This window comes from Podarcis tiliguerta, assembly GCF_965153285.1.
Source record: "Podarcis tiliguerta genome assembly, chromosome: 12".
NCBI lineage: Eukaryota > Metazoa > Chordata > Lepidosauria > Squamata > Lacertidae > Podarcis > Podarcis tiliguerta.
Genome location: NC_139545.1, coordinates 37587909 through 37600042, shown reverse-complemented (window position 1 = coordinate 37600042; position 12134 = coordinate 37587909). Strand labels below are relative to the sequence as shown.

At 40.6% G+C, this 12134-nt stretch overlaps 1 protein-coding gene across 1 annotated transcript in view; it reads left to right on the top strand.

Annotated features, from left to right (window-relative positions):
* DNAJC1 (DnaJ heat shock protein family (Hsp40) member C1) overlaps positions 1-12134 on the top strand; it is a gene marked incomplete at its 3' end in the record, with an annotated part of 71526 nt that overhangs the window by 35803 nt on the left and 23589 nt on the right. Inside the window, exons 7-8 of the mRNA XM_083407198.1 lie at positions 4737-4827; positions 8433-8599. Coding sequence (XP_083263324.1) covers positions 4737-4827; positions 8433-8599 — 258 coding nt within the window. The remainder of the gene's footprint in view (positions 1-4736; positions 4828-8432; positions 8600-12134) is intronic.

Genomic DNA, 12134 nt, shown 5'->3' with positions numbered 1-12134 from the left:
CAAAAAACTCAGGCTTGTATTCGCTAACAGGGAGGACTGGGTTAAACGCCCTCAGTTGATTCCATGTAAACCTGAATACATTAATTATTCTTACACATTTACTAGCTGGATGCTGTTCAAGTCAATGACCTGTAGGTGTTCTAATTTCATGACAACATTGTAATTACTTGGGAAAAACATTAATTCTGGAGATACTCGCCACTGTTCTGGAACAGTTTGCTGTTCTTGTTGTTGCGTTTTTCTTTTTTTAAAAAAGAACAGTCCAGTTAGCCAGCAGTCAGATTGTTGGTTTTGTTTTGTTTTAAAAAAAGAATCTTAAAAAGCTGTTTAAAATGCCTGCGTTTTGCATCCTTAGCCATCTATTTGTGTGTTTCGTTTTAATTTACGCCTCTCTTCCTATTGTGATGTGAGGCAGATGGAAGGATTATATCTAAGAAACACATCGAAGGAGGGGCCCCTCAATCGTTACTGTATACTCAAATAAGCAAGGCTATTTTGCAGGGAGTGAATTGTATTTGAGTTTTGTTATTTATTTATTTTTGCAGACCAGTAACTTGAGTTCTGCACTGCGTGAGACAAACCTTTCTACCTTCTGTCTTGCTCGGTGCAGAACTAAGAAGCTGGGTGATTTTATGAAGGGCAGATAATACTTTTGCTTGAAGTTTGGGTGGTCAAGAAGGAATATTGTCAAAGTTGTCACTGGCAGCCTGTAGACCAGAATTGCTTCAGAGGCTAAATCCAAATTTTAATCAAGACTTGGAGGTCATACTTTTTTGTCTATCGCTAAGTAACACAAAAGTGTTTTAAAAGATCAAAATATTACGTATCAGGTTTTATTTTGCATTTAATATCTTTCCTTTGGCATTGGATGTAGTGGTTAGAAGTAGAACCTGGGAGACAAGAGTTCAGAGGTCACTGGCTGACCTTGAGCCAGTCACTGTCTCTAACCCCAACCTACCTCACAGGGTTGTTGTGAGGATAAAATAGGAAAGGAAGAACCCCCACTTCGAGCTCCGTGGAAGAAAAGTGTTATAGAAATGAAGTGAAAAAATAACAATAAATAAAAAATATAGAGGTTGATCATCCATGAAAGAGCCAAGCAGTGCAACAAAATTTATTTAATGGTTTATTTATTGCATATATACCCCACCTTTTTCTCCAAGGAGCTCAGTGTGGTGTATACACAGTGTTAGAAACTGAGATATGAAAGCTAGGAGCTAAATGGCAGCTTAAACCTAGGTTATGGGCACCGCAACGGAGGGTCTAGGCACAGTTTTTTAATAGCAAGAATACAAAGCTGAAAATGAATGAACTGCAGCTAAAATATTGTGTTCATTTTTCACATGGTCTAGTCCTTCCCCTGCCCGCCAGCCCTAATATTCTTAAGAGGGTCTCTTCTCCAGTCTTCAGAGAGCAGCTGGAATTGGGGAGGCAGAAAAAGTTCCTCCTTTCATTCCAGTAGTGGCAGTTTTAATCTGAAATCATAGCCGCAGCACTGCGTCCAGAGCTCAGAAACTGCTCGCATTAATGAAATTCCCTGTCGCAAAACGTGCCTAGAACAATGGGGGTTTCGAACGCTGGGTGTACACGGTTCTCTTCCTTTCTCCTTTAACCCCTGTGAGGTTGATTAGTCAGAGAGGCACTGACTGGCCCAAGGTCCCCCATTGAGCTTCCTGGCTGAGTGGGGATTTGAACCCTGATCTCCCAGGTCCTATTCCAACCCTTTAACCCCTAGATTACCCAGGCTCTCTATCTCTTATCCATCTCTAACCCAGTATTTTGTACGCCGGTTCTCAGCACTGTCTAGGGAAGAGTATTTTGCATCTCCTTGGAATCGTCTGGTGAATAATGAAAGCAAAGCCCAACAATACAGAAGTTGCCCCTCCTTGATCTAGTGAAATGCATGGCAGAATGAAATGATGTAGTTGCCATGAAAGCAGCAGTGGTTGTGGGAGAATCACAGTGATTGTTTTGAGTTTACATGTAAAAATGTGCATATACCTAAACCACAGCTCGGTAGTAGTGCACCACGCTTGCATGCAAAAGGCCTGAAACCCTGGATAGCTGCAGCCACGCAGTGCAGAGAATACTGAGCTATGCTGGCCCATGGTCTGGCCCATGTATAAGGCAGCTTCCTAATTCCCTGTGTATATTTTTATATAATATATAAATTCTGATACTTATCCAGAACAGAGAGAACATACGTTTTTTCCCCATTTTGATTGCAAATTTAGGGTTATGGCTGCTTAGGTTCATTACAATAATTAATATGGATATCATGATATGATGATCCAGTATTAGTTTGTGAGTTCAGACTCAGTAGAGAAGAGACTCCATATTTTAACTGTCTTCTGCTTGATCAGAAGAAAGTGAAAAGATCCAGCTTCATAAAACAAAAAACCCACATTCTGCATTTGGTCACTTAACATGCGGTGGTGACCAGTCAAACTATAAGTGTATCACAATTATTTATTTGTGTTTGCCCGCTTTGACTACTGAAGATTCTGTTTGGTTTCCTCCTCCTTTCTGTCATTCTCGTCTGAGTCTCAGTTCCAATTGTTTCATGATTGACACGCCAGCAAGATTGACAGATACCCCTTAGAGTCTGATGTCTGGAGGTCGCATAAGCAATAATAGATTCTGTTCCAGATTTTAGCATCAAATATTGGCTTTCAGTGTCAAAGGGGTTAAAGTTAAATGCTGATTGACTGTGTCTAAGCTGAAGCCACAAGCAAAAAGCATCCATGGGATCTTGGTATTGTGCATTTGATGTAATCTCCGAAACACCATGTGGAAGATTTATAAATGATTACATTTTGGTAAATTACTACTAAGTGAATAAAATGCAACACAATCAGGTGTCCTTGCACATGAGTGTGAAATAACTTTGATTGGAAAAGCCAGAATTTATTGTATGAGATAGTATCTCTACATTTGTACATGTTTATGTACTTGAATCTGGAAAGGTCAAAATGCATTTAGTTTTGTTTTTTAACTATGTAATATACAGTGTATTTTTTAAAGTTTCCTGGGCTATTGCTTATATGTGCACATGATCACTTGATCTCTGAAGCCTCGAGCGTATGCAGCGTCTTCATGAGATGAATTTATTGTGTTCACAGATAAGATATTCTGCAGTGGGAACGAACTAGATAGAATATCCCAGTTTATAGCCCATAGCAGCAAAACCTCTAATCCTCAATGGCAGAAACACTTCCCTGTTTCTTACTCCACCTTTACCCCTGCTCTCTGCTGCAAGATTGTCAGGTTAGCCTGACGACACATCATGCTTGAGCAGTATAAACCGGCATCTATTATGCTAATGCACTTCACAGTCATGGCAAAGGAGTCCACAATGCTTTTGGCTGGCCTTGACAAATGCTCACCTTCTGTGCAACTCTGTGCATGTTTGCTTGGAAACAAGTCCTGCTATGTTCAGTTGGGTGGGCCGGCAAAGCTTTTATTTTATTTAGTTATTTTTAAAACATATGTGTATATATAGATCATTTTTTAAAAAGCAGTTTACAAAAATGCCCACAAGCAAGTCTTAATACAATTTATTTGTAAAGTTTTTAAAATTATTTAATTCTGTAATGTATCTAAAACAGAACAATTATAACGGATGAAAATTAAAAGTTGAAAAACAAAACTATACAATAGGAACATTGAATGAGTAGTTGCACATAAGTCAAAGTAAAGACTATCAGCATTATCAGATCATGGAGTATCGTTCCTGAGTTTTCAGATCAGAGTTTTCTTTCTCCTAGATGGGCTACCTTCCCAAGTTGACAAGCCCCATTTGCCCCTCACTTCTCTCTACAGCCATAGCTGTCAACTTTTTCCTTTTCTTGCGAGGACTCCTATTTGGAATAAGGGAATTTCCCTTTAAAAAAGGAACCGTTGACAGTTATGCTCTACAGCAGTGTTTCCCAACCTTGGGTCTCCAGCTGTTTTCGAACTACAATTCCCATCATCCCTGACCACTGGTCTTGCTAGCTGAGGATTATGGGAGTTGTAGTCCAAAAACAGCTGGAGGCCCAAGGTTGGGAAATGCTGCTCTACAGCACATACAGAAACTGCCCTCTTGGCCATTGGACCAACTATTAGTCTCATCCACTCAATATGCCAGAGCCTGTAGTCACATGCTGGGGAAGTCCCTAATTCACCAAGGGCTTGAGACCCAAAGGCTACCCTCACTTAGTATACTGGCCAGTTGAAGCTGTTTCCCAGGGTGTGTTAGGGGAGGGGTAGTGCCTCTGGTGGGAGACATCATCATGCTCTTTCAGGGGTAGTTTGTCCACCTTTGGCCCCCACCCTGCACTTGGCTCTCACCAGTGGCTCCTAGAAGCTGTCAGCATGCAATCAAATTATGTACTTCTGTAAAATACCTCACATTGATCTGTGCAAATAAGCAACTGAGTTGGAACATTTCAAAATCTGCAAACACAACATTTTTAATGATCTCAATTACATTTTCATGAGCGTTAACATGCTACTCCAGTGCAACTTCTTCATAGTTCCGCTGTTTTGACTATGTCATGGTGCACAATTGTCATTCATGCTGTTTTCTCTCATGTGTAATGAGTGTCACTATTTTAAATATTTGATTGAGTCAGCACAGGAATACCCCCCTCACCCAAAGTGATTAATTGATGGGGCTTGAATCTAATCATATAAAATGGTGTCATTGCAGCCAGCTGTTTTGAGATGCTAATATCACTACATTTCTTTTAAAGGATGCCAGACAACTCTATGTAGAATATAAAGAAGCAAAAATGAAGGAGAAAGAAGAGGCCCTGGCTAGAGCTGAACTGGAAACACTTCAGAGTAAGTTGTTATTTTTATTCACAGTCTTGATTACATATACCCATATATGTCTGATGGCAGGGTGGGGTAAGATCACAGTTTTTCTCTCACAACTGTGTTCTCTGTGTTGCAGCAACTGCAGAAAACAGGATTGCTCTGAACCGACTTCACTGTAGTACGAAGTTGCTGCATAATAACATTTTGATTTCTGAATTCTCTGTAGAAATTTTAATGCATGCAAACGAATTGGTTGAGTAACAAATAATGTTGGGCAGAAATGCGACAGAAATACTAATAATTTGCAAGAGAAAATACCTAAGAAGTCTGCAGTGAAATAGCAGACACCGAGAGCCTGCCTTGGTTTTGTGGCTGCCTGGAAATAATTCAAATAATTGGTGGTGCATTTTATAGCAGTTCCAAATTGGTTTGACTTCTAAGTATTCTAAAATGCACTCAAAATTATATGCACCTGCAGAAATTGTAGATGCAAAACTTATGAGGCAAAGCTGTGACCCCTTTGATATTTTGAATTAGAACTTGGAGAGACAACTCTCCTGACTGCTTAATAAGCATGATTAACTGCAATATATAACTTACCATCCCATTAGGAAAAGCTGTGCCTAATTTACTTTTTTCGTTACAACCCACACATTTTACAAATTTTGAGTTTTCAATATTTCTGTGTATATTATTACCTTTTTGTGCTACTGCACACTTTCCAGTTTGCTTCCTTTTATGTCCGTATTTTGACCCTGGAAAATACCTGTTTCCATCCTTTTCTGTTATAGGACAAACATTATGCAAAGTAACTTCAAATTGTAGCTGTCTAGTTAGCACCGTCCTGTGTGGCTTTCCCCCACAAAAAGTGAATGTTAATGTTTTTGTCCTGTATATAGTATAAAGTAGGACATGAGGTTGATTTATTTAGAGGGATTTGCACTGGAGTCTGAGATAGCTTTAATTGGGTTAATGATGCTTATTATCTCAGCTGATAATGATAAAACAAATTGCATGGCATATCTTATTTATGTAATTACACAATCCCTCCCAATTTTCCTCCAAGGAGCTCCGAATGGCTTACATATGACTCCCACAAACCCATTTTATCCTCACAAGAACCCTGTGAGGTTGGTTAGATGGAGGGATGAGTGCTGAAAGGTCATTCTGTGTCAGCTTCATGCCTGAGTGGGGCTTTGGGCTTTGGGTCTCCATGGTCTTAGTCTGACAATCGAGCCACTAAGCCACATTGGCGGTCACTGCCAACTGTTTGAAAAGAACACTGGAAGAATGTGGATTCTTTAAAGCTTTTATTTAGAATTACTTTAAAAATCTTAGCCGTTTAATTTACACATTTTCATATTATGGGTTTAAAACTTTTATAAACTGAAAATCCCTAAATGCCCATTCCATTTATCCCTGTCTTCAGCTGTAAAGTGTATATCATGCTTCATATTGAGCTATAGAATCCATTTACAGTGGTACATCCGGTTGCGGACAGGATCTGTTCCGGAGCTCCGGTCGGATCCCGAGGTTTCCGCAACCGGTGGGACCGCTTCTGTGCATGCAGTAGAGCGCTTCTGTGCATGCACGCATGGCAAAACACTTCCGGGTTTGCCGCTTCCGTAACCCAAAGTTTACGTTACCCAAGGGTAATGTAAGCCAAGGTGCTATTGTATATCTCTTACTGTGAAGCCTATTTAGAGTGAATCCTGCTCTGAACCTGAAAACCCATCCTGTGTTGTGTTGCTTGAGTATACTAGACCGGAGCATTATAGAATGGCTGTGTTTGGACATAACACTGAACTAGAGATTCCTGTCATGTGAACCTTGGGCTTGTGAAGTCTTTTCCTCTGGCAGGTTGTGAGGAGGAGCTTCTGATTTCAGTTAACTGCATTGTGATGTGTGGTATGCTTACCCTGGCAAATTCTGGTTAGTCTTAACTATGGCTTAGGGAAACAAGCCAACTTCAAACTAACTACATTTCTTGGTCCTCCAAACAGTTGGACTAACCACACTTCCGGGTTCAAACATACCCCACAAATTGTGGTTAGTTGAAAATGGAAGCAAAGGTTTTCAATATTTTGGGAAGTGGAAAGGGAGCACCCAGGTCTGAGTCTCATGCACATAACACAAAACTATGGTTTAATGTTATGTCCAAAGACATCCATTGTTGTGTCATATATTAAAAGCTCTGTGTGCATCTCATTCATATATATTCATATATATATATATATATATATATATATATAATGCCATTAATTACACATGGGGGGGGGGAGTTTTTGATTATTCTGTTCTGATGATTGCTGCAAACTTGCCTGAGGACCATGTTTGAAAGGCTAGGTATAAGAATACTTAACATTTTTAAGGTAGTTTTGAGTGCTTCACACTCTTCCCAGACATTACCTTCTTATCAATCCTTACAGTAATCCAGTAAAGATACATCTAAATTAACTCCATACTGCAGTTGGTAGATGTGTGTAAGACAAGTAGATAGTTAGCTCTTGCCTTGATTCTCAGCTAAATGGAAAATTTGCAAACGTTCATGATTTGGGCTTCTTTTATTATCAAATGAGTGGTAATTGCAGGTATCAAGCTGTAAAAGAGAAAGTACAAATAAGCAATTTAACAATAAGCTGCCTCCCAGTTGTTCATCGTGTGAAAAGCTGTTGTGATATAAAAGTATGCTGCCATGGTTCCAAGAAAATTTGTTGTGAAACGTTAACTCCCAAAAAGCACATTGAAAACCAAGGTACGAGGACTTTGGCTATTCTAGTGAAATAAGCCCTCTGATCATTAAGGGAGCAATCCTAAGGCAAGATCCACTGAAAGGAACAGCTTAGGAGGCAACGGGTCTCTGGCTCAGCTGGCTGATTCTGGGCTCAGCTCGCATTCATTCTCCAACCCTGGCTTGGCTGAGGATATGCTGGCATAACTTGCTGAGTTGGATGAGCCAAAGCTGACTAAGCTGAAGCCAGTACAGTTGTATCTTGGAAGTCGAACAGCTTAGTTCTTGAACGTTTTGGCTCCCGAATGATCAAAACCTGGAAGTGACTGTTCCGGTTTTCGAACGTTCTTTTGGAAGCCGAATGTCCTATGGGGTTTTCGCAGCTTCCAGTTGGCTGCAGGAGCTTCCGGCAGCCTATCAGAAGCCGCGCTTGAGTTTCTGAACATTTTGGAAGTTGAACGGATTCCGTTTGACTTCCAAGGTGCGACTGTATAAGTCCTAAAAAGAGAGCATTCTGAGAGCATGGCATGGCAGCACCAAAGAGAGCCCATTCCTAAGGCCGTTCAGCTCAGACTTGTGAACTAGCGTCCTGGCATAAAACACTATTTTAAAGGCTTGTTTTCTATCTGCCAGGCTTAGGCAGAGAAGCAGCAGCATTCCCACTGCTGAACAGGGTTTGGTTCTGGTTACACCGGCTTAGGTTCCCCCAGCTTGCTTTACGCCAGCTTCTTGTGTGTAGGATTGCTCCCTGCATGTCTAAAATCCAAGTTGTAACCTCTTTTTTTTGCAGCTGTGATCTATAAGCGTGACAACAGCTTTATAAAATGTGGGTGCAATAGGTGTTTAAATCATGCTTCTGGGCAGAGTTTGTGATTGTAGGTCTAATTTTGTTTTGCAGAGGAAAAGAAGCCTAAAGTCAAGAAACCAAAATCTGAATTTCCTGTATACACTGTGGCAGAGACAAATGCATTTATACCATCGTATGATCATGGCGCTTCAATTGAAGAGGTTGAAGAACAGTTGGATGATTGGTTGGAGGAAAGGAACAAATCGCTAAAAAGGAAGGCAAGCATATCTATTTTTCTAAAAATTAAATAAAGTGTTTTAAGTCCAGGCAAGAAATGGATTGCTCAACACTGTCTTGCCTTTCTGGACAAATCAATAAATACCAATAAATTAACAACAACAACATCTTCAGTAAAATAGTCTTAAAATTAGCAATTGAAAAACAAGAACAGCCCCCTCAAATATTTTATTAAGGGTGGGGCCAAAGGGACCTTGGCCCCTAGGAGTTGGCCCCTATGTGGCCATCCCATCGTTGCTAGTGTAAGGAAGTGTCTGCACCAGTCTCTTTTTCCCCCTAGGAGTAATAAATTGTGAGAGCAGTTGCTTTAAGTTTTGCAACCATACTCCTGATTACTGAGATCATGCTTTCCAGGCAAGGGAGGGACAAAAAGAAATGGTTTCTGCTTTCCGGGGGTGGGCAGGGGCGGTGAATGCGCTGATGGAACTAATTGCCATTGAACTGAGTTCGTTTTAATCATCGGGGAAAAGGCACTTAAACCCCAATCCTATGCATTGTTTTGTTTTGTTATCTGGACTTGCGATTGTATTCGTTGTTGCATACTATATCTTACATGTTCATTCGACCACTGTTAAGAGTGTTGCACTTTAATGCATGCAAATTCTCTCCTTGTGTATGAAAATCCATGCATGTTCTTGTGAGATTGGCTGTGCAAATGTAATTTCCCCCTTCTCTCTCTCTCTCTCTCTCTCTCTTTTTTTAAAAATAACCTGATATACACATCAGGAAATGGGCCTGGTTTGCTCCAATAAGAGCTTGTTCCATTGGTCCTTATGGCAGCTGTGTGCTAAATGTTCAAAGTTTAAATTTTTCAGTTTTCTGTATTCTGCAGTGCTTACATTAGATTTCCTCTTGTAAAGTTTTGTGGGTCGGAGAAGGGTCCTTGGCAGGGAGGAAGTGCAAGAGTGAGTGGTTTGTTTGACATTAGAACAAAAAACTCTTCAAAGTGGGCATTACTAAGACATGAAAGACAGATGGATTCGTAGGTGTGTGGCTCTACATGAGCCTAATAAGGCAATTGTGATTGGCAGCAATTCATTTACCGCACATTGAGGAAGTGAGTCTTGGGCACGGCAGGGAAGCAAAAGTGACCATTATCTTGGATTTGCAGAGCGTATTGCCAGTTACCAATGCATGAAGGAAGCCCAAAATTTTACACATTTTAGAAACCTTCTAATGAACCATGTGATTTTTGTTGAGGGCTTTATAAGACTGTGGCATCTGCTGTTTTCCAGTGACCAATGTTGCTCATCTGCAAAATGGAAACCTATTGAAATTCAAATTCATTTAAATGTGTGTGCCTATCCCACCAAATTCTACTCTGAGTAGGCCCACTGAAATTAATGGACCTGAGTTAGTCATGGCTATTAATTTCACTGTGTCTACTCATGAGTATGACTACGACTGGATGCAGCCCATGGTCAAACACCTGCGGTTGGTGGTCTAAGGGGACAGCTCTTTGCTTTTATGTGAAACACGCAAGAATCTCTTGGCAGAGCTTGCTTGTTCCTCCGCATCATATTTTCTCGTTCGTTTAAATATGTTCGAGTTGCTGGCATCGTCACAGAAATAGCAATCAAAACAGTGAGAATGTGTTCAGCTTGAATCCCAGATCAGGTTTGCCAAAACATGCTCCCTCTCTTCTCTGACTCCAGTTAATAATATGGTGGCTCCTTAGATGGACAGCGGGAAGGTATACAATTAAATGGCAACAGAGTAATATGATAGGTGTCTTAATAGTATAGACAGAGCAACAAACCCATTTGATGAAGCAGGCAAGACAATGACATTTATATCTCTAAGTATCCCTTAAACCCTAGCAACAGCCTTTCCACAATACCATTCAAAGAGAAACCTGGCCGCAGATAAATACTAAGTAGAAGCTCACTCCAAACAAGGTGAGCTGCCTGTCCTTGCCTTCTCTGAACTAGAGCTAAAGAAAATCCCAAAGTAATTGTCTAGTGCGCACGCAGCAGAGGAAACAAAATTGTACGTGATCAGACACCACCACCCTTTAGAGAGCTTCCCAAAAACAATACATTACCCTAGAAGAAGCATCTTGCAAAACGAAATCATTTCTAGTTCACCATCAATGTGTTCAGTTTGTTACAGCTCTTGTCTCACTTACCCTCTCAAAAGGGTGTCATTGTCGCTTGCGAGGGAAGTTGCTTGTTTTTGAAAAGGGCGGGTTTTTCAGGAACTTCTAAATTTAAGCCAAGTCCAAATAACATTTTTTTTTTACAGATTATGAAAAAGTGAAATGCTTAGAGAGAAGGCATCCTTTCCCCAATATACATGTAATACTTCTCCTTCCTCTCTGCAATACTTGCATTAACTAGCATAGCTCGGTTGGTAGAGCACAAGACTCTTATTCTCAGGGTCGTGAATTCAAGCCCTGTGTTGGGCAAAAGATTCCTTAATTGCAGGTGGTTGGACTAGATGGGCATTGTGGTCCCTTCCAACTCTACAATTCTATGATTCTATGAAAATGTTCAGTGAAACCTGTCAAACATGAATAGACATGCTCAGTACGTAGGATAGGATATTCAGCGCTCAGGCATGGCCAGAAATTGATAACTCAAAGGAATTGCTAGTTAATGAATATCTAGCCCTCAACTTTTGTAGGACAGAGTGAACTAAAATTCCACCCTGAATAACTGTTTGTGGGTTATTTTTAGCCAAAAGTCTTTGTATAGTCTAAAGGTTGAACCAAGTTTCAAACTTAGAAAACCCATTATATAGGTAGTGCTCCTTTTGGATAAACAATATCGAGCCATCTGCATATTCCTGCATTGCAGACTAGATGGCTGTTGGGGTCCCTTGCAACTCTACAATTCTTTTATTGTATTTACACTTAAACGACCTGAAAATAATGAATCCTGAGTTCTTAAAATTATTTTATTACATTTTAAAATTCTGCTTTTTCTACAAGGAGCTCGTGGTGGCCTAAGAGGCCTCACCCAAGTGCCTTCCCCCCACTCTTCAACAAGCCTATGAGATAGGTCAGGCTGAGAGAGGGCAACTGGCCCAGGGTCACCCAATGAGCTTTTTGACTGTGTGGGGATCCTTTTTAGATGTAGTCCAGTATTCTGGTCACTACACCACCCTAGCATGGAATCAGTTTGCCTTGGTCAGTCCTGTATATTAAAATGAAACCACAAAATAAATTAAATTATTTGGACGTGATGTTGCCACCTGTCTTGTTGTTGAAGAAATGCCATGCTATAACATCGCTAGGTGAAACTGAGTTAAAATCTGAAGGGAGAAATCTCTCTTAAGTCTCTTGTCCAGCCTTCTTCAACATGTGCCCTCCAAATGCTGCTGGATTCCACTCTCATATCCCTGATCTGACTTGTAGTCTGAAACAACTGTGGGGAGGAATCAGGTTAAAGAAGGCTATTCTAGTGGTGATGGGGCAGGGCAGGGGAAGGCTGGTGCCAGCATTCAGAAGAGAGTTTCCAAAGGAGGAATAAACCACTCGAGGTCCTTGACTTTCCCAAAAGCATTTCTGTGTCT